The sequence below is a fragment of the Chlorocebus sabaeus genome, chromosome 22 (genome assembly GCF_047675955.1).
Source record: "Chlorocebus sabaeus isolate Y175 chromosome 22, mChlSab1.0.hap1, whole genome shotgun sequence".
NCBI classification, from domain to species: domain Eukaryota; kingdom Metazoa; phylum Chordata; class Mammalia; order Primates; family Cercopithecidae; genus Chlorocebus; species Chlorocebus sabaeus.
In genome coordinates this window covers 60,033,335-60,056,632 of record NC_132925.1, presented here as the reverse complement: position 1 = coordinate 60,056,632, position 23,298 = coordinate 60,033,335, and the positions used below count along the sequence as shown (strand labels likewise).

The 23,298-nt window shown below is 42.6% G+C and overlaps 1 protein-coding gene across 11 annotated transcripts in view; it reads left to right on the top strand.

The window, feature by feature from the left end:
* ITPR1 (inositol 1,4,5-trisphosphate receptor type 1) overlaps nucleotides 1–23,298 on the top strand; it is a 352,224-nt gene that overhangs the window by 19,512 nt on the left and 309,414 nt on the right. For all 11 annotated transcript variants that reach the window (XM_007985074.3, XM_007985072.3, XM_007985068.3 and 8 more), the window contains exons 3-4: nucleotides 3,564–3,671; nucleotides 8,125–8,195. In XM_007985074.3, the coding sequence (XP_007983265.1) occupies nucleotides 3,580–3,671; nucleotides 8,125–8,195 (163 nt within the window). In that variant the 5' untranslated portion in view covers nucleotides 3,564–3,579. The remainder of the gene's footprint in view (nucleotides 1–3,563; nucleotides 3,672–8,124; nucleotides 8,196–23,298) is intronic.

Genomic DNA, 23,298 nt, shown 5'->3' with positions numbered 1-23,298 from the left:
AGTGCGGGAGCTGAGTGCCTAAGCCTGCCCTTGTGTATGTCAGGCTTGGCTTGTCAGCAGAGCCCTGGGTGTCCATAAGCGTTTGAAGTTCCGCAGCTCCATGGCAGGTTGGCGCCAGCTCTGTTTTCTCTGAGGTGGTCCTTGTCATGGTGTGAGTGACACAGGAGCCCTGAGTGCAGCTGCTAGAAGTTCACAGGCGCAAATGGTCCATGATCAGATAAAAAGGCGGGCTCTCCCACCCACCTCTGAACAACAGGAAGTCTTCCAGAAGATTGCTCCTAGGCCCATCACTTCTGGGGCTAACTTTCCACCTCCACCCCTCCAGGCCACAGAGGCCTGTTCTGTTGACTTTCCCGACCTTTGTTTTTCCTTCCAGGACATCACTGATAATTGCACCAAAACCTATCCTCCTCCCCCCATCTCCTTCCTCCACTTCACTAAGGGGAGGCCAGAGGAGATCTCCAGAGGTTTCTAGCCAGACCAGCAAGCTTTCTGCCCAGTCTTTTGTGAGGGGAATTATCACATGAGACCCCTGGGGAAGGATCTGTCCTCCCCCATTTTTTGGTTGTTTTTAATTAGTACCCCTGGCAGATTGCCCAGAGGATCATTAGCTGTGGTGGGTGGACTGGCCTGTGATTTCACGGGGAGATGTAAAATGTAGCTAAAGGTTACTTGTTCAGTTATCTCGGCCACTTAATAAGTATCTTGGTTAGAAGATGCTTATTTTTTTTCTGACTTCTGAAAGTATTACAGAGCCATGGTAAAAAAAAATTAGAAAACAGAATTGTGCATAAGAATTGTGCGTCGGTTCTCTGTAATCATCTGGAGTAAGAACATTTAACATTTTAACCTGTGTTCCCAGGATCACTGTTGATAAACACCTCCACTGAAGAGTCAGATAGACCTAGGTCCCGTGAGGTGGCTCATGGCTGTCATCCCAGCACTTTGGGAGGCTGAGGTGGGCAGATCACTTGAAGTCAGGAGTTCAAGACCAACCTGGCCAACATGGCAAAACCCCATCACTACAAAAAATACAAAAATTTAGCCAGGCTTCGTGGTGGGTGCCTGTAATCCCAGCTACTCAGGAGGCTGAGGCAGGAGAATCACTTGAACCTGGGAGGTAGAGGTTGCAGTGAGCTGAGATCGCATCACTGCACTCCAGCCTGGGCAACACAGCAAGACTCCATCTAAAAAAAAAATGTCAGATAGACCTGGGTTATAACAACCCTGGTCCTCCTGCTTGCTAATTATATGTGTCGTGGGCATCTTATCTCTCTGTATTACACCTCAGTGTCTTCAACAACAAAATGGCAATAATGGTAGGTGCCTACTTCCTGCTGTGGTCATGAGGATGCACTAAGAGAACATTTGTAAAGCACTCAGCACAATGGTGGGCATGAGAAATCCCTGATAAATGCCAGCTATTATTATCAGAAAAGAAAAGCAGAACTGTGCTGTAGGAATGCAATGTCCAGACATCTATTGCAATGATCAGTTGCAAGCAACGTGGGGTACATCATGCTTTGTCACTTGAGGACACTGAATTGTCTGCTTCTTCCCATTAAGGGCCTGGTATCTTTCAGCGAGGTATCCAGGTGGTGGTGATAGTTCACAAGACAGCAGGCATTTTCTGGCCTAGTCTCTGCTGGGGCTGAATGCTTATCTGAAGGGTGATCCTGAAAGGAGAGCCTTAGTCGCACTAGACAAGGCCCTAGTCCTCTTGCCAGAGCACATACCTGTTCTCCTGCATTTGGAAATTCCCTGGTGTCCTTTCGGGAGGCCAGGGTGTACAGACACAAATTTGGTCTGGCTCAAAATTCAAACAAATTGTCTTCTAATAATTGATCTTAGAAGTATGCTGACTTCCTGACCCTTTAAGATAAAGTTTTACAATATAAGCACAGAGGGAAATATTAATCTCCCTTGATGTTTTCCATTTGTGCCACTTTTCTGGATGCTATTTAAAACATTGGTTTGCCTTTAGGTATAAAATATGTAGTTATGAAGAATTAAACAATGACTGACATGATTCCAGAGAGTGGTACTTGGCAAACTGTCCTTCTGCACATTATTTGTGTGTCTTCCCTCAAGGTCTAGAGATACTGGCTCTTTCGTTTGAGAGTTTATTCTGTGTTCTCAGTTGGCTGTCTCCCTCTGTAAATAAGTTCATGTTTAATGAAATGCTCTTTATCTCTCCTGCAATGTCTGGGTTGTTGGAGGGGAGGGAAGGGGATGACAAATTAGCTTTTCCCTGCAGCTTCTCACAAGCAGTGAACTGAGGTTCTTTAACATGAGTTTGCTTTCAATAGCTGACACTGCTGCTAAGGTAGGAGGTTGCTTCCTGAAGTGTCATGCTGATCATTGCTGCATAATTCTTCCCGAAAGAAAACTTGGCACCCAGAAAGCAATTGAAGGAGACACAATACTGTTCCACACCATTACAACTCTTGTGACTGTGTGGGGTAAATGGCTTCTGGAAGGGGAAGTTGAGTAAATTGATGGGTAAAGGGGTCTGGGTTTGGAGGAGGGGTTTTGGGAAAACCTGGGTTGCCCTGGGCATCTCCACACCAGGTGCCTGAGGAAACACGGGGTGATTAGCTGCAGTCCACACCAGCACCCAATCTTCCCACATAACTGAGTTTATTTTTTAAATGTCAATTTAGCTTTTTACAATTGGTTCCCACTCCTCAATATTTATGGCCCTGATGAAAGCTGTTTCTAGGAGTCACATCAATATTTTTGTTGATATATATATGTGTTTGTGTGTTTAATGGTTTCTGGGCTATGTACAGATTTCCTGAGACTTAAGAGCTTTTTGTAAGACTGCCTCTAAATAGCTGTGTGTTCCTGGGCAGGGAACCTTATTATTTTTACTCAAATACTGAAGGATCTGGGCCAGGTTCTGTCTAAAGGGTTTTCGTCCTCTGGAAGTGTTTCTTGGTGAAGGATGAGAAGGAAAGACATTCAAGTAGCATTTGGGTGAAGTGCATACAGTTGTGGAATTCTTAAAAGTCCTAAAAGGCTGCTGGAAATTTGTGGTATTTATTACCAGGTTTCCTTTTATTAATGTCATTTTGTTGGTTTGGTACCTTAGCCCAGGCACTGTGGCCTTGCCAGAAGCAAGTTTTTATACCAGGTGTTTCCTCCTGACTTAACATTCCCTGAGGCAAATTGAATATGTTAATGTTTCATAAGTCAGACTTTCCAAGTAACTCCCTAATCACTGCAACGTTCTTGGCTGAGTTCCCTGCAGGCTTTCTACTCACTGCAGTTTTTATTATCAAGGGTCCTCAACTTGTAGAATCTGATTCAGGCATGGTTTTGTTAGAAACAAATGTTACTGTGGTTGGAATATCCTGAAATTAAATAATATACGGGGAAAAAATGTTGTTGCATATGTCCTTACTTGGCTCATTGAATCGCCTGCCTGTCAAACTCTTATTTAAATTTGGCTTTTAAGTAAGGCGCTTTGGAAAATTGAGCTAAGCCAACTCTTAGTGACTTTTTTCCCCCTCTGAGCATTTCTTTTCTTCTAACAATGTTGCATATTTTACTTTGTCTAGGATTTTCAAGAAAGACATGTCTGACAAAATGTCTAGCTTCCTGCATATTGGAGACATTTGTTCTCTGTACGCGGAGGGATCGACAAATGGATTTATTAGCACCTTGGGGTAAGAGCATGCAATTTCTTGTGTGGCAGGATTTGTTTAAGACATCATAACATCAGCTTAAAACTGATTTTTCTAACATACGAACATTACCATTTTACTTGGCTTTCTAAGTGCGGTTGAAATCACAAACACCAAATCCCATATTAGCCAAGTTTAACCTCTCATACAAAAACACAATTTTCTGTATATTTCTGAAAGAGTAAAACCTCATTATTTAGGACACTATTCTGAGTTTATTAAAATTTGCTCTTCCTTTCTATATAAAAGGTAGTGCCTTTATTCCACTATGGAGTACAGTTTAAATGGAATAAAGTGTAAGGATGAATATTTACAGAGCCCAAATAAGTGCTTTTTAGTTTTGTAAAGGCTCTTCTTTTCACATAGTGACTCCTTTATAATATAAGCAAAGACCAAACCTCCTGAGCTGCCTATCTTTTTTCTTTGAAGCAGACATTTCCTACTTTACATTGCTGTATGCGTTTGAAAATTATAAATTGCATAAAGTTCTATAAATCAGATTTTTGCTCTTTTGTGCTTTTTTCCCAATCTTTATACAACTTTTAAGGGTATAAATATATTTCATAATGTACTCATTTGATTATCTTCTCCCTTCTCCTCCTACGCCTATTGTCTAGAAGAGGAAATGAGAGGTGAAATAGTCCCAAAGGCAGACAGAAGCAGAATGGAGAATCAAGATGGTTAACTCCAAAATAGTTACGAATGGTCTATATTGTCTTTGTGTAGAAAGGAGTAGTGAGGCCCCCCGGCTGGCATTGTTGAATTTGGCAAGAGCTGGTCTCAAATAAATTGGGGGAAGGAAGACTAGCAGCTTCTCCGAGAACCTCATTTTTACAGCAGCCAGACCTTCCTTTTAATTACAGCTATTATTTAAAGCATGCTTGTTTTCTGGTATTTGTGCAGGACGAGTATTCCTAGGCTGTCATGCAGGTTACTCCACACTCAGGGAGCAAATTATTATAGATACAGAATTATAGCTCAATTAGACTTGTGTTCCCACTGTAGCGAGATTTTGTTTCAAATGTCATCTAGTGAAAAGAAGTCATCCATGACTGCCTGATCACCAGATCCAGTGACTTTCTACATTTGACCTCTCTCCATTACGGACCTACCCTTAACAATTTATCTTCTGTGGCTTTTGGCAAAGAGGCCTCCTTCTGCCCTGCCTCTGACTGTCCCTCCTTTCTTCATGGTTGGCTCCTTCCTCTTTTCATCGTCTGTGGTTGACTCTTTTACCCTCTTCTTATTTTCAGCAATGACAGCAACAGTAATAAATGGAAAGCACTACATGAGCCCAGTGGGTATTTGCTGTGTGCTAGGCATTATGCTAAATACTGTGCCTACATCTTCCTTAATTCTTACACAACTGTCTATGGTGAACACTCTCATCATTACCATTTGTGGAGGCAAAAGTTTTGAGCTTCAGAGAGGCAAAGTCACTTGCCCAAGATTTCACAGCTCAGAAAATTCCAGACTGCAAGGCTAGGGCTGCCAACAGTTGCTCTCTGCAGGCCAGCTTCTCTCTTTCCGGCTTCCTTGTCTGCCCACAGCTCTCTCTCCTCCTTGACTGTGCACAGCCTCTATCTGGATGCCGGGTTAAACCTCAACCCACTCTATGCCCATGTTTCCCCTGAGGGTCTTGATTTCCCAGTCACCCAGGTACCTCCTGAGCCCCTGAGATCTTAGTACCTTCTTTCTCTTCCAGGGCATCCCTTCTTGAAAATCATATGAATTGCTTTTTAAGTGTTTTCCTCAAACATTGCAAACAAATTAATGATGAGTCCCTCCTGCCCTTTTAAAGTGAGGAGGGCTGCTTTTTGAACTTTGGGCTGCTAATACTTTATTGAGATGAATACTTTATTTTCTCAGTTGCTTGCACATATTTGAGGATAGCAGTGTAAAAATGGGGTTAGAAAGAAAGTTTGACAACCCTTCCTGTCTTTAATATTTTTAGCATTTATCGAGGACCTGTTGTGGACTACAGTGAGTGACTGCCAGTTGTTAATGGGACTCACTGTGTAGCACTCCAGCCCCATCCCTTTTATATAGATGGTGATTACCTCCAAATGGCTTCATCTACTGATTGAACTTTAAAACTCCAATAGGATCTTGGAGGGCAAGTGTGTATGTGTGCACATTACTCAGTGGCATGCTTCTGAATTGCCTTTTTAGCTTGTTAAAAATAAAGGTTCAGTTTGGTGCAGTAACTAACACCTGTAATCCCAGCTACTTGGGAGGCTGAGATGGGAGGATCCTTTGAGGCCAGGAGTTCAAGACCAGCTTTTAAGACCAGCCTGGGCATCATAGCAAGAACTCTGTCTCTTTAAAAAAACGAGGCGGGGGAATTCTTGGGCCTCATCCTGTAGCACAGCTTTAGTAAGCTGGGTTGACAGAGTCCTGGTGTCAGTATATTTGGAAACAATAAGTCTGATGAACATCCCCCTCGTTAAGAATCCCTGAGACCAACTTTCATTTTACAGATGAAAAAACTGAGACCAGTAGGGGTAAAATGCCATAGTCATGATCATGCCGCTAGTAGGTGGCAGAGTGCCATCTACAATTCATTTGTCTTCTGAGCTTGACTGGGGCTCCTCTTACCACTTCCTCCCCATTTGAGAACTTGATGATTTATTTATTTATTTTTTTTCTTGAGACGGAGTCTCGCTGTGTCGCCAGGCTGGAGTGCAGTGGCGTGATCTCGGCTCGCTGCACCCTCCGCCTCCTGGGTTCAAGCGATTCTCCTGCCTCAGCCTCCCGTGTAGCTGGGACTATAAGTGCTCACCACCACGCCCAGCTAATTTTTGAATTTCTAGTAGAGACAGGGTTTTGCCATGTTGGCCAGAATGGTCTCGATCTGTTGACCTCGTGATCTGCCCGTTTCAGCCTCCCAAAGTGCTGGGATTACAGGTGTGAGCCACCACGCCTGGCCATGAGAACTTGATTATTTATTAACCTAGCCCTACCTTGGATTCTGAGCCCACCCTGTCAAGCATTATGTTAGCTCTGGGGGCATTACTGTACTTACACTCACAGGAGCTCAGGGTGGGGGTTTTATATATGTATATTCTGCTCCTGATCTTTACATGAGAACTCAGACCATTGGCTACACTGTCCCTCTTGTTGATACAGTGAGGTCTTGTGTCGTGAAGCTGAAGGAGGCAAACTGCTGGTGGGGTACCGTGGATACTTTGATTTACCTACCAAATAGATACTGAACTGCCATCCTTGGGCATCTTCTGGCCTTCATGGAGCTGGTAGCCTGGTGCACCTTTGGAGTCTCAGTCAGTGAGGTTGGGAGGACGGAGAAGGAGAGGCAGAGAGTGTCTGGAGCAGGAAAGGCCTGGGGGGCTTTGTGGAGAAGGTGGGGCTCTTAATCTGAGTCCTGAAAGACAGGCAGGACTTTAGGAGGCCAAAGGGAATCTTGGAGAATAGAACAGTAAGGGTAAAGGCTGAATATTTAATGGTACCTTGCATTTGGGATAAGAGGAGGCAGCACAGATGAATGGAGGAACCCTGGAAAACCATAGCATGTTAGCTGGGAACAAGTGCAAGTTCTGTGGTCACTTGGAAGATTAGCCAGTTCTATCAGTACCAGTTTTAGGAGCTTGGACAAGTTGTGTAACTTCTCAGAGTCTCAGTTCCCTCATCTGTTCAAAAATATATTTTTAAGTGGTTCTTCTAAAAGAATTGTGCAAGTTAGACTTAGCAGTCAGGATTTTAAATACTGAGTCTTTATGTAATGTTGGCTTATTTATTTGTAATTTTTTTGTGCTTTCCCCACTAGTTGCTTTTGATGCTCCAGAGTCCTTTCATGTCTTCAGAGTGTGCACTCATGGTTCTCTCAACCTGGAAACGCTCCCCTCTAGCCTCCCACATCTATTTCGACTCTTCCAGTAGTTCCATTAGAACTTCCTCTGTCTGCAGCTTCTCAGATGACCTCAGGCACAGTTCGCTTCTGGCTGTTATTTTTTTTCTTCCTTCTGTTACAGCCCTTAGATTATATTCTCCTTATCAGTTTGTTCTTAAGGCTCCTGCACTAGCCTTGAGCTCCCAAAGGGCAAGGGCCTGGCTCATCTTCACCAGGCACAAAGTCAGCTCCTCCGCTACCCTTAGTTGAATGCAACGGCCCTTGCTGTGTCTCGCGACTTCAGCCACCTTGCATGCTATACTCAAATCTCCCATGGACATGGTTATGGGAAAGGAGCCACAGAAAACAGTAGCTTAATGTGTCCTTCACAGAACAGAACCCTGGGCTTTTGGATTAGGTTTAGATCCATGCATAGGAAGTCTCTAGTGTAAAGAGTTCCTGGCAGGAGAATATGGTAGTCTAAAGGTTGCACAGGAAAAGCCCTGGGATATCTGATTTTTGCACGGTGCTAAGAGTTTCATTTTCATACACTTAACTTGACAGAGCATTTATCTGTCTTCTTTACAGCCTGGTTGATGATCGTTGTGTTGTACAGCCAGAAACCGGGGACCTTAACAATCCACCTAAGAAATTCAGAGGTAAGGTGGTAGCTTTCCTGGAGTGGTCACCTTGACTCACTTGAAAATTCATGAAGTGTGTTGTTGGTGTGTGTGTGTGTGTGTGTGTTGTGTGTGTGTATAAGCAAGATAGGCTTATTTACTTATGTTTTTTTTCAGAGTATGATTTCAGTTCTCAGCTTTACAACTTCTTGAAAAATACATAAATTTACTATCAAGATTGTGATGTCTTTCACTGGGTCCTTAATTTGTCTATTGAATATGTATTGACAAGTGCTAGTTCGGTTTAAAGTCTTACATTTGTATGGATATTTCTTCAAACAAATAGGATTTATGGATCCAGTCACAGGGAATATTCATTATTTTAGCGGATCTTACTGTCCCTTTGGGGATGCTGATATTCTTAGATACCTTCTTTAAGAGGTGTGTAATGATACCTCACTGAACGTCTCACTGGAATGAAACGTTCTTGATTATTGCGCTTGTTTTTTGAGTTAAAAGACGTAGGCAGGCTGGGCACAGTGGCTCATGCCTGTAATCCCAGCACTTTGGGAGGCTGGGGTGGGCAGATTGCTTGAGACTGGGAATTCGAGACCAGCCTGGGCAACATGGTGAAACCCTGTCTCTACTAAAAATACAGAAATTAGCTGGGTGTGGTAGCATTCACCCGTAGTTCCAGCTACTCAGGAGGCTGAGGTTGGGAGGATCACCTGAGCCTGGGAGTTCCAGCCTGCGGTGAACCAAGATCTCACCACTGTACTCCAGCCTGGGCAACAGAGTGAGACCCTGTCTCAAACACAAAAACAAAGAAAAGGCATAGGCAGGGCAGTTTTTCTACCCAAATTAGTTTTTTCTTTAGGCCTCCTGAATTTGGTATCTTTCTCCAAAGGTAACTGAGTTTATTGTAGGAGGTCTTTGAAGTACACTTGGTGTCTTAGATGATAAACATTTGTTTTTCTTTTCTGTTCTTGTGGTTGGTGGTCCTCAGCTCTAGCCACATATTAGGATTATCTGAGGGAGCTTTTAAGTTAAATAGATGCTTGGGGCTCCACTGTAGAGCTTAGGACTTAGGGATCCACTGGAGAGCCCTAAGCATCTATTTAATAATTAAATTATTTATCAGTTAAGCTCAACTCTGGAATTAGGGCTGATTCTTTACAGCCAGGGTGGAAAACCACTGGGTTAGGTATTTGACTGATGGCCTCAGTCCCAAAGGGCTCAGATCTTGCTATTTGCAGATTATATAATTCGAGTTCTAAGTTCTTATTGTTTAGTGGTTTAGAAACTGTTTGACTTTTTTGGATAAAAGCTAAATAAATTAGAATAAAATAGAACGCAGACGTTCAGATGGAGAAAAGCCATTTGGAAGACATTTGGTGTTGAGTTGCATCCAGTTGGCGTGAGGCTATCAGGAGAATGTTTTCACCTGAGGATGGGTAGGGGTTGGGGAAGACTGTTAAAAAAAAACAGAAAGAAAAAAAGTTGTTGATATAAGCTGTAAGAGGAACCCAAGGCGGCTATTGCCTCCATCGCCTTTTTCTTCTCAATGCATCTTTCATGTTTCCTTCCAAGACAAGACAAAATCTTGAGTGCTGCAGAAATGAAAGATTTCATCCAATGATCATAATTCAGTCACTCATAGAATTACTTCCCAACTGTGAATATTGAAAGGGACAAGATCAATTGACTGTGCCAGGCCCTGTGCTAAGCACTCTGCCTGCATTAGCGCAGGGAGCCATCCCTCCTCCTTAGGAAGAGATTGATACACTCGGAACTTAAGAACCTTGTCTGAGGTCACATGGCTGATGACAGATGGAGTGGGAGCCATGGTTCTCAACTTTAGCTGCACAGGGAAATCACCTGGAGAACTCTCAGAAACACTGATACCTGAATCCAGATTGGGGATTTTGAGTTAACTGGACATTGGGATTTTTGAAAGCTCAGGTATTCTCGTGTTCCACCAAGATGAAGAACCATGGCTAATGAAATGTAGGCTAATAAAACCTGGACTTTGTTATTCAAGGAAGAGCTGGTCTAGATTTGGCTTTTGCAGCTGGAACCAAGGGGAGGGATATGCATCAGGAAGGCATTGCTTGGGTCCAGTGTGACCTCTTATCTTGTTCTATAAACAGGCCTGGGGAGCTGGGAGATGAACCTGGGAGAGATTCTAATGTACTGTATGAAGTTAACTAATGGCTATTTGTCTTTTACGAATATATGCACGTAATTTGACATTTTATTTTTTAAATCAACATATATTTATGGTGTACAACATGATGTTTTAAAATATGTATATATAGTGGAATGGTGAAATTGAGTTAATTCACATATACGTTACCTCACATGCTTATTATTATTTTTGGTGAGAACATTTAAAAACTACTCTTAGTGAGTTTCAAGTATACTGTATATTGTTATTTGCTGTAGTCGCTATGTTGTACAATAGATCTCTGGAACTTATTCCTCCTAACTGAAATTTGTATCCCTTGGCCAACATCTCAATCCTCCACCCCAGTCCCTGGTGACCACCATTCTACTCTCTGTTTCTAGGAGTTCAATCTTTGTAGATTCCACATATAAGCAAGATCATGTGGTATTTGTCTCTCTGTGCCTGGCTTATTTCACTTAGCATAATGTCCTCCAGGTTCATCCATGTTGTCACAAATGAACCAGGGGCTGTTTGAATACAGGGTTAGAATATTAAAAATAAATAGGACTATAGCAGGGGAAGTCGGAGGAGATACGTTTTTCTGGCATGACTGTAAAGGTGCCTGGTGCTTGGATGTGTATGTGGTGGCTGATTTGAAGCGACTATTTTGAGATAACAGTAATAGTCTGACAGAAGCTATTTGGAAGGAAGCAAACTCCTTTTACAGCCTGGCCTGGTTCTACAGGTGGTCACATGACAGTGACTTGATTTGTTGACTGCCTTTCTCCCTAAATTAAAAATAAAGGTTTCTGGGTTGTGAGCTGCTTTGTCCTTGTGGGAAAATCTGGTTCAAAACAAGCTCTGCTGCAGGCTTTGGGAATGTAGGTCAGGACTTCCTTAATTCCACGTGCTAAACCAGAGGCCCCCTGCACCCAGGTGAGGGGCCCAGGCAGCTCTGCCTTTGCAGGCTGCCTCAGTGCTGGAACGATCTGCTCCTTCACCATGGAACTTGGGCAGTGAGGTTTAAAAAAATTTTCCAATGCTTTCCTTCAACTGCGGTGCAGCATTCTTTGACATTTTTTTTTCTAAAATGAAGAAAAAGATCTCTCTTTTGGAAGCAATTGCTGGCTTTCCAAATATAAGTGTATTTTGGAGCTGAAGTCATTTTGATGTTTAGAAATTGTGCATAGGGCAGTTGGGCAATTTGGAGGCATTTCTAGTCTATTTCCTCACGGACCCGTTGCACTCTAGAGTTTAACAAACACATATGGAAAAGCGAGATGCTGGCAAGCAGCCGAATGGGATGATGGAGTCTTTATCTGAGCAATCAGCAGAGCTGCATGTAGTCATTTGGGTTTGCTCTTGCTTCCATTGTTTCCTTGCCAAGTTATTTCCTATATTGAGAACCATCATAACCTGTTCTTAAGTAAATGGAAATCCAAGGCCTGTTTATGCAGTATTCCCCATGGCTTCTGACTTTGCGTCTTTAATTTTGTGAGCTCCTGAGATCTGCAGCCCTAATGGTTAATAAAAGAGGCTGTTGGATCAGGCTTCCTGGTTCGTATCCAAGTTCCATGAATTCTTTGCTGTGTGACCCTGAACAGATTACTTCACCTTTGCAAACCTTGATTTTCTTACCTGTAAAATGGGAGAGGATAATAGGCTCTATCTCATAAGGTCATTGGGAAGATTAATTGTGTGTTAAGAATTTAGTACTGGGGGAGCCTGACCCTTAGTTAAGAGTTTGGTAAGACTTACTCTTTTCTTTGTGTCCCCAGTACTTAGTACAGAGCCTGGTACTTGTAAATCTCATATTTAATTATATGAGAATAATTATATATTGCTATTCTTTTTGTCTTCAAATTGTTTGTGGGTGGGGACATGCACGTGAACCCCTGGGCTTGGATTTGAACCCCATTGCCCCTGTGTACAAGCTAAGTAACCTTGATAGATTACATAATATTTCTCAGCTTGTTTCCTCACCTGTGAAATAGGGTCAAACAATTCCATCCTTATAAAAATAATATGCATAAAGAGCCGAATAGAGTGCTTAGTACACAGTAGTTGTTCAGTGAGTGGTTGCTGTTAATTTTCACAGTAGATGTAAAAGAGTTCAACATCGAACACACTTGCTTTTTTTTCTCTGATGGCTGAAAGTACATTTCCAAAGTGAATTGCTTTTTTGTTTGCGTGTGTTTTCCTTGAATATATCTCTTGCCTCTCACTTTCTCTGTAGAAAGAAAAGGTTGGCTGCACGTGTGTTTCACATAAGCCGCATCTTTTTCATCTGAATGAATTTTGGACAATATCATTGTCCTCGTAAGTGATGAGAAGAGCTGAGACTTAGAATAATGCAGCAACTTTAGTTCTTTGATTAATGTGGTACCATTTTAAAGCCCCATTGTGCATGGAAGGTAAGGCAGAACCTCTTCTACTCCCTGATTTGTGTTGTCTTTGCCCATAATCTTGAAAGAACAGAGAAGGCAAACATCAAATTGAAACAGGGAATAGAAACTTGGTGGTTAGTGAATTCCTTTCTCTGTATTATCTTTTCCTCTTCCCACTTTTACCAGTCCCTCCCCCTGTTCCCTCGTGCTAAATGTAAAGGCATCTTCTACAAAGAAAAGGTGGAAACTAACAACCAGTCTTCATTTTGCTCCCAGAATCTCTGCTCTTTTTAAATATAAATCACCTCCAGGGTTGTTGGGAACTGGACCTTTGGGCAATTAGATAGGCTTTAGTGTTGATCATGCCATTATTGCATAAGATTGGGGCAGTAGTCAGGCTCTCACTTTCAAAACCTGATCTTCTCTGTTCATATCAAGAGGCCAGTCATGGCTCCACATTCTTGATGTTGGACAGATGTTACGATATCAATAATATCAAAGTGTGTGGCTTTTAACCTTACAGGGAGCCCCTTAGTTTCAGAATAAAAGCTGTTCGAAGGGGAACTTACAGTTCAAAATGAGGAGAAGTTGGGGCAGGAAAAAATGATATATAATATATATAAACAGTTGCAGTGAAGACAACAAATTACATCAATATGTACTGAAAATCTTTAAGGAACTTGTTTAATGTAATTTGTTGTCTTCACTGCAACTGTTTATATATAAGTAGAAGCAAAGCAGGTGAAATTTCTTCCTACCTAGTATAAAGGCCTACTGGGGAAAAGTAGATGAGGATGCTTCTCATGTCCTAATCTTTCGCTGTGCAGCACCCCCTGAGACCAGAGCACATCTATTTGGTACCTGATGCCATTTGAGATGACAAGAGTTATAAGCTGGCCCAGTGCCATGTGACTTACGAGTGTCGTAGCCAGAGCCCTCTTTCAAAGGCTGGGCCCAGTGCTTTTCTTCCTTTGTAGTTTTATAGAGACAAGGTCCCACTCTGTTGTCCAGTCTGGAGTGCAATTGTGTGGTCATGGCTCACTCACTTTGACCTCCTGGGTTCAAACAATCCTCCTTCCTCAGTCTCCCGAGTAGCCGGGATTACAGACATACCCTTCATGCCTGACTTCTTTTCAAATTTTTGTAGAGATGGGGGTCTTGCTGTGGTGCTCAGGCTGGTCTTAAACTCATGGCCCCAAGCCATCCACCACCTTGGCCTCTCAAATTGCTGGGATTACATAATATTTCTCAGCTTGTTTCCTCACCTGTGAAATAGGGTCAAACAATTCCATCCTTATAAAAATAATATGCATAAAGAGCCGAATAGAGTGCTTAGCACACAGTAGTTGTGTACGAAGTAGTTGTGTACTGGTGTGAGCCACAGTATCCTGCCACACTTAATACACTTTTAGCCATTGCCCCGACCAGCTGTGGGATGCACAGTATGTTACTTACAGTAGAATGAGTCCTGTTTGTAGTACAAATGAGGGTCTGGCCTGGGGCAGTATAATCCAGTTTCTGGGCATTTCCAGAGTAAAATGTTGGTGGAAGACCCCTGGTTCCTCAACATATGCCCGGCTAGAAATAATGACAGGTGAGTATTGTGCGGTCACCATGATACTGGCATGGAGAAGAGTATGTTGCTTGGCTATAACGAGCCACTCTTGGACTTAAAGCATGGCCATGAACTTGAGGATCAGACTTGTGGCCTTTTTATTTTTATTGGAGCCTTCTTTTCCCAGTCCCAGAGTGCTGGCACTATGTTAGCCCCTTCTAGTAGGGGGCTGGTGGATTTAGTAGGATTGTTTTATTGAGAGAGAGAAGGGTTTCACATCTCATTCAAGCTCCTTGTAATTGACTTTGAAACCTCCCAGCAGCTTAGGAAGGGTCCTCAGATAAGAATGGCATTTTTCATGGTTGAGCGATAAGAAACACTTGAGTGTCAATAGTCTGCTTCTCTGATCTTGGTCTTGCCTGCAGTTTAGGTTAAATGTAGGGGAAAGAGCAACCTCTGGATGCCAGAGCTAGCATCTAGCCCAGAATCTGCCATGAACAGCTCCAATATCTTAAGAGAAGTCATTTCATCTCTCTCAACTTCAGTTTTCCTACCTGTTAAATGGGGTTTTTCCAAGATTTCATGCAGCTTGAAACTTTGCTATTAGTAGCGGAAACAGGGAGGTTAATGTTAGAAGCCTTGTGCTTGCTGTCCAGTAGTAGGTTCTTATTTCTTTGGGATTACAGGTCTCTTTGTCAAGATAGTTGAGTGCCAGTAATAGCCAGGCCTTAACCTTACCCTTAGGCCAGATGAGGACACAGGCAGGGTCTCGGGTCACAAAGTTCATCTGGGGTGGCTGTAACAAACTCACCGGCTTAGCTTTCTTTCAGACCACTCTCCTTTGCTGCACATTGTTTTAGTTGTTGCTAAGCAACAGTATTCTTTCATTTTTTTCTTTTGGCAAGGCATCGAAGGAATGAATCCATATCTTAGTTTTAAATACCCTCCTGCAAAGGGGAGGGCCTAACTTAAATTTTGTTTGTGCTTTTGATTCTAATCCATGACAGGCCTTTCGCAGTAGGGGTTCAGGACTTACTTTCTGCCTGTCTTGTTAAATAAGGCAGAAAAATCAGTCTATTTAAGGTGCTTGTCAAGTATGTGCCTCAAGGCATATTGAAGGTTTCAAGAGTATGTGCAGCTGCCTTGTAGAAGAGTCTCCTGCAACTTGTTCTCTATTCACAAAATCAATTCAAATTTAATAAAAAGATTAATAGTTTTTTATAATCTTCATTTCAGATTTACTAGTTTATCTCAATCTTGGACCAACAGACTCCATTTAAAGGGAACAAAACTGTAATTTAAGTCAATTCCCTGGGCAACATAGAATGCTCACTGTGTGTTACACAATCACTGGGGATGGTGCCTGCTGCCTGATTATGCTGGAGTCCCACACACTGCAGCGTATCCCTCACTGGATTTCTGCCTACTTGCTTCAGGCTGTGAGATGCATGTCTGAAGGCTCTTGGTACCCTGAAATAAGGGAATTTGTGTTTACTCTGATGCCCTGGATCTGTTCTTTTTTGCATACCTGAGTCACCCTGGAAAGTAGACCTCAGACCCCTCTTTTATAGTCATTTACCCTTATAATTTAGTTGCTAATGGAGAACCATTTTCAGCTCTATGTGCATAAAATGCTTCTAGCGCAATAAATAAGTTTACCTTGTCCTCTAATTGAATCACAGTATTGCTTTTGGGACTTCCTCCATTGAGGGTGAAATTGATGTGGAAATCTCAGCAAGCTTAATGGGGTCATATTGTCATATTGTTATATGGTTCTCCTGAAAGCAGTATGCTGTGGTTGATTAAGGACTTTTTCTTTTGGAAAAGGGTTTTATAATCCTGTCTTCAGAGCATTGATGAAGATGTGTGGTGAATCACTTGAGCTTATGATAACTCTTTTCCTTTCTTGTTTGACAAGTGAGAACATTAGAGAGATTTAGAAAGTCTCCTGGGGTCAAAGAGCAATCCTGTGCCAAAACTGAGATTGGGACACAACCCCAGTTTCTACTCACACTGTCTTTTAGGCTACTGTGTTTGAGCCATGAATTAAAAAATTTTTTTGACTCCATCACCCTGTGTAATTAATGATAACCTAATTTTTATAAATGCAAATAATAGTGAATACCTTTGTCTAGTGCTAACAGATATTAGTGAATATAATCTATTTAATATACTTTACATACACTCATTTATTTAATCCTCATAACAACCCCATAAGTAAGGCAGGTACTTTTCTACAGATGAGGAAACTGACATATAAGATGTTTAGTGTCAGGTCCAAGATCACGTAGCGAGAAGTAGCAGAGCTGCGATTTGAACCCAGTCAATCTAATAACGAGAAATCCTCCTCTTAACATCTACCCTAAACTGCCTTTAGAAGTGGACTGGCCTTGAAATATTCTTTGACAAAAATTACCTGATTTCTTAACTTCCTCCTCTGCAACCCCAAAATATGTCATTGTGAGCTGCACTGGCACAGGAGCAAATGTCTATAGACAACAGGGGCATGCTAACTGCCTACTTAACAATCTTGAGTATAATGTTTATCACAGTCTGATAAATACACAGCTACTGTTTTCTCCTTGCCAGATTTTGGAGCACTCAAAGGGACCAAATCTTGCCCTGCACTCCTGGCCCAGCACCTGGCATAATGTTGGTCCTTCTTTAAATACTAATTGACAAGGAATTGGTGTTTTTTTCTGATACGATTTTGACTGCTCCCAGTTCTAACAGTGTTTTCGCTGACATTTTAAGTTGAATGGCTGCTGATCTTTTTACACTGATTCCTTAACGCTGCCTTGTCATCTTGCTCCAAACTACCTGAGCCTGTTACTCTTGAAAAGCTTTCCTGTAGGCTGGGCATGGTGGCTCATGCCTGCAATGCCAACACTTTGAGAGGCCAAGGCGGAAGGATGGCTTGAACCTAGGAGTTCGAGACCTGCCTGGGCAACAAAGTGAGATTCTGTCTCTACAAAAAATGAAATTAGCCAAGCGTGGTGGTGGTCATGTGTGGTCCTGCTACACAGGAGGCTGAGGCAGGAGGGTTGCTTGAGCCCAGTAGGTTGAGGCTGCAGTGAGCCATGTTTGCACCACTGTACTCCAGCCTGGGCAACAGAGCAAGACCCTGTTTCAAACAACAACAACAACAACAACCCCTAAAACTTTCTCGTAGTTGACTTGTCTTCTCCCTGAAAAGTGGATCTTATTGGTCTCATTCTCTGAGACTCCTTGACTCTTAATGTTTGATTTTTTTCTCTCTTTCATGCCTATAGTTTTGAGATTCCTTGGCTGCATTCAGTACATGAGCATGAAAAACAAATAACTGTTAAGTACCTTCCTCCTTTGTGCTTGGCTTTCTGACAGGGTCATGCATTCTTTTGTTCTTGACCATTGGAGCACACTGTGACATGGGTACTGTTATTGTCCCCATTTTACGGTTGGGCACCCTGAACCCACAGAGGGTTTGGAATCAAGGTGGACCTGGGATTTGAACCTATGTCTGGAGGTTCGCAGAGTGTCTGCCACTTAAGTGAAATCATAGAGTCGTGCTGCTCAGAAAACACTTGAGGCTTCTGATGTCCTAGGTTCCACTTTTAAAAGGCATATTGCTTGGTGGGAATAAAGCTAATGCAGGGGTAACTTGGCGGCCAGGGCTCCATTCGATATTGAATGATGACATTTTAGATTAGCTCCAGCAACAACATTTCTCACCAAAGTTGCTGCACAGACTCCTCACCTGTTTCTGTAATTCCACCTTTGCCTCCTTTGTGTCTGAGTGTGGACACCTCCTCCAGTCCACCAGTCCACCATTTACTGCGGGTAGGGGAATCAGCACAGATCTGAAGATGTCACTCAGCTGCTTGGAACCTCTTAGGGGTTCCCCAGTTGTGCTCAGGATAAAGACACATTTTCAGGGTTCCCAGCAGTCTGCATGAGTCACCACTGCTTACCTCTCAGCCTCATCTGCAGTAACCCCTCCAGGTTCTGTGCTCCAGCCAGACGGATTGACTTCCTTCTGGCAGTCAGCATACTTGCTCTATACTCTGTCCTTTTTCTTCCGTCTGAAATATCTCCCTATCTCTGTTGTTCCTTCCTGGACCCCCCAATCTTTCTAATGCCCACTCAACCTTCATATCTCAGGCATCTCCTCTGGGGCACTTTTACTGAACCTTCGTGTGCAGACAAGCAGCTGCTCCTTTTGCACAGACTCTGACGCCAGACCCTGTGGGTTTGACTCTCAGCCCTGCTTTTTACTGGTCATGTCATCTCAGATGTATTACTTAACCTCGCAGTGCCTCCATTTCCTCATCTGGAAAAATGGAGAAATTATTATATATGCCTCATGGGGTTTTTATGAGGATTAAATGAGTTAATCTGTGTAAAGCACTTAATGTACTTAATGGACTACCTGGCCCATATTAAATACTATAACACTGCTAATTTTGGTTTTGACTTTTAACTTGCTGGTTTTGACTTAGCTCTTCCCCCCTACTGCATTAACTGTGAGGACAGAAACTATGCCTGTCTCCTTAAGGCTTTGCACAGGTTCTGGACTATATTAGACACAAATGTTTGTGGAATGAATGAGAAGAGACCTCTAAGGCATTGCTTCTGAGACCTGACTGCATACAGGAACCACCTGGAATCTTGTTAAAATGTAGATTCTAATTAGGTAGGTCTGGAGTGAGACCTGAGATTCTGCATTTCTTTTTTATTTATGTTTATTTTTATTTTTTGAGATAGGGTCTTGCTCTGTAGCTCAGGCTGGAGAGCAGTGGTGTAATCAAGGCCCACTGCAGACTTGACTTCCCAGGCTTAAGTGATCTTCTCCCCTCAGCCTCCTATCCTGAGTAGCTGGGATTACAGGTGTGTGTCGCCACGTCCAGCTAATTTTTGTATTTTTTTGTAGAGACAGGGTTTCGCCATGTTACCAAGGCTGGTCTCAAACTCCTGGGCTCAACTGATCCTCCTGCTTTGTCCTCCAAAAGTGTCGGGATTACAGGCATGAGCCACGGCACCCTGCCGAGATTCTACATTTCTAACAAGTTGTCATGCTCCTGCAAGGCTCTCATGAGCCACTGACTGTTGTCTTCCTTTATTTTAGGGCTGTCTTATAGAAGACAGATGTTCTGAGCCCAGAGCAATAGAGAATGAGGGCTAGTGGATCAAAGTGCCCAGAGGTAGAATTTGAGGCTTAAGGAACTTAATTCTGACTGTTAGTGCTGAGCAGTTACTCAAAGAAGAGGCCTGCTTCAAATTACTGAGTTTCCCCCAAGTCAGACGGGGCTGACCATCTGTCAGGGATTTTGCAGAGGGAATTTCTGCTCTGGGACAGAGGTTAGATGAATGATTCCATTTGACTGTGTGTGTTTTCCCACCGAAGGACCCAGCTGTTCTTTCTGTTTTTGCTTCCTGTGGAAGCCCTATGGTTGGGAGCATTGGGTCAATAAACAGCTGGGGAGAGCACAGATACACTGGAGACAAGAAGCTCTCTGGAAACTGAATGGGTTCAATCTAATTGGTAGAGAACATTAGTGGAAAGATGGCATTATTGAATATTTGAAAACATGAACAAACAGAAAAAAACAATAGCTTTCTAAGTCAAGGTCCTGCCGAATCTGGTAATGAGTGGGTAGGATGTCCTGGGAAGACACTAGAGCATGGTGGTTAGGAGCACAGGCTCTGGAGTCAGACATGGGTTCAAGTCCCTGTCCTGCTCTTACTAGTTATGTGACCATGGGCAAGCCATTGAACCTGTCTATGCCTGAGTTTCCCTACCTGGCTGCCATGATGAATAACACTGTGGAGCTGATAGGCTTGTGTGAGAATGAGTCGGTGCGTGTGTAACACAGCAAATACCTGCAATACAGCCTCAGCACTCAGTGAAGAGTAGCTGTTGTGATTGAATTTGCAATTAGCAGCTTTCGGGACATCTCTTAGGAAGATCAGACATGGCCTTTGCCATCTTGTAAAACATCGTTAAGTCTGTTTTAAAAACTCAGTCTGTGGAGTATACAAAGGAATCCATAGCCAGGCAGACTTTAGCCTTCCTGAATTTTTTATATTTTGTTGAGTGGGCCTGGTAACCAGCTATGACAGAGCTTGGGGCTATTAGAAAAGAAGCCATCAGGTCTTTTCTCTCCTCACACAAGCCTTGATCAGAGCCTCAGTTACTGATGGGTCATTTGCTCGAGATGGTAATCCTGCCTTCTGTATAGAATTACAAGCCTAGCCAGAGAGGAAGTTGTGTTTATCTTACCCCAAACAGCAGGCATTCCAGTGACTCTTGACAGACAGGAGGAAGATATTGCCAATCTGCTCTTTCCCAAAAGCTGCCCTTCCCTGCCCCCCACACGCTCCTTGCATGTTTAGAGAGGTTTCTGCCAGCCAGCCTGCCAAGTGGCATTCTCTCCCAGGCTTTGAGGGCAGTTGCATTTGCAGAAGGGATGTCCAGAGGCTACTTCTTTTTCTCTTTTAACAGATTTAGGGGATACAAGTGCAGTTTTGTTACTTGGATGTATTGTGTAGTGGTGAACTTTGGTCTTTTAGTGTACCCATGGCCCTGGTAGTGAACATTGTACCCAATGGGTAATTTTTCAACCAGTACCACCCCTACACCTTTTGGAATCACCAGTGTCTATTATTCCCCTCTATATGTCCATGTGTACCCATTGTTTAGCTCCCCCAGCAGCAGCTACTTCTATATTATTGACCAAGGTGGAGGCTTCTCTCCCCAAGGTGAGAGGTCAGCCTGGCTCTTATAGAAGGCAAAAATTGTGCTTATTCTCATTGGCACTGGCTTGGGAGAGATAAGTGGAGAGGGGCAATAGATGTGAAGGAAAGAATACATCTCTTCAAAGAACCCACCTGTTTTCCTTTCCGAAACAATAACTGGAGGTCAGTGTAGAAAAACTCCAACTTGAGCAGTTGCAGTAATTGAGAAAATAAGTTGGGCAATTATTCCTCTAACTAAGATTTAAAAGTTCCTTTCTTCGTCTGGTATTTTTCCGGGTACATTTGAGTTCCAATTTGGGTGCTTCTGAAATGTCTGGATGTTTTGTGCTGCTAAAATTATATGTGTCTAAAAATGTTATCAGTGATGACACTTATATATAAGCTTGCTTGGACTTATGCTAGCAAATTTCTGTGACTAAGGTCCTTTCCTCTCCCCATAACCATTCCCAGAAACGTGGCATTTGAGGTAAAGGTAGGAAATAGAATAACCCAACTTAGGTTTAGCAATCAAGTGGAGGACTATCACTTGAGAACTTTGCTTCGCTCTTGTCGACAAAGAATACTGGGGTTTTGTTGCCATAGTTTCAGTGAAAAATTTGACCTTAGCTACAATAACATACAGTTAGAAAGAACCAGCTAATCGGTTTTCTAAAATTAGTGTTCTCTAGTACATAAACCAGTAGGAACAGAGTATTTAATTAAATATTATACAAGGATATAAAAGCCCAAGGGAATGCGGTCCCTTGATCTGGGCCGGGGGGAGGGAGGAAACCCACAGTGCTCCTTTACTGGTCTCTTGCAAGCTACAAGAACTTTACTTCTTTTAAAAATGTTAGTATTGATTTTATTTTCAGATCTGTCAGGAATGAATTTATACAGCTTGCTGAGAGAGCAAAATAAAACATTCAGCATTATTTCTAGTTGTCCCCTGCAGGGTACAAACTAACAAGGCAAGATGCAAAAATGATGTTGGGCCAGGATTCTGATAAGGACACTTGTTGGTGATCTTCTAGATGGCTTGATGTGAAGGAAAGTTATTTTATTTATTTACTTATTTATTTATTCGTTCATTCATTCATTTATTTATTTTGAGATGGAGTCTCGCTCTGTTGCCCAGGCTGGAGTACAGTGGCGCTATCTCGGCTCACTGCAAACTCTGCCTCCCAGGTTCACGCCATTCTTCTGCCTCAGCCTCCCAAGTAGCTGGGACTATAGGCGCCCACCACCAAGCCCGGCTAATTATTTTTTTGGATTTTTAGTAGAGATGGGGTTTCACCGTGTTAGACAGGATGGTCTTGATCTCCTGACCTTGTGATCTGCCCGCCTTGGCCTCCCAAAGTACTGGGATTACAGGCGTGAGCCACTGTGCCCAGCCAGGAAAGTTATTTTCTCTCCAAAATTTGGGCATTTTAAAGCAACTAATTTCTAGACTCTTGTTCCTTTGAATGCCTAATGTGTGATTAAGTGGGGCCAGCATCTCCTGGTTCTGAGTACAGCTATATCTGCCTCCCCCAACTCCACAGGCCATAAGCAATAATCTGTGTGAAGATTATGTAAAATCTGACATCTCTTTTCATCTGCTTATTAAGAGCCCCAGCAGCAACTCCTCTTTCTGACAGTGGCTGGAAATGTCATCAATATTGTGTGAACTTAGAAAGCTGTGGTACCACTTGTGGAATGAAGTGGCTTCCAGATTTTGTAATTTTAGCACCAAGAGGTTTCTGGTCCTTCGATGACACTCTTCTCTGATTTTATTATCACCTGCCCTGGAGGGTGTAGAGGTGCAATTGAGTCGAATTGTTTGCCAGGTTTATCACCAATTGGAAACATTGCTCTGGGTTTTCTTGAACTTCTATTATTGTATCTCCTTGTCAATTACATATTGATACAGTTTCTTAATTTCAGTTTTATGATTTCAGCTTTTTAATTGGACTTTAAGATAACTATTTAATAGAATTGGAAGGGTGAGGTATATTTAAGGGAGTATAAATGTTTTTGTTTGACGTTTTTACAATTTTGCATGTTTCTGTAGTGGCATCTCAACTGTTGCAATGGAAAATATGTCCTTGGCAAGACTTTTAGAAACACAGCCCCAAAGGTCATTGGATTGTGCAAGCTTCTTGACTATTTACAAGGTCACCTACCTGAACGAATAGAAATGCTCCCTGCCCTTAAGGAATTTGCAATTTTATGAGGAGAGATGAGTGAGAACTACTTTGTGGATTATTCTTGGAGAACGTTGAATCCCAGACAAGCTTCTAGTCCCCTGGTGTTCATTGTTTTTTATCTATGCGATCA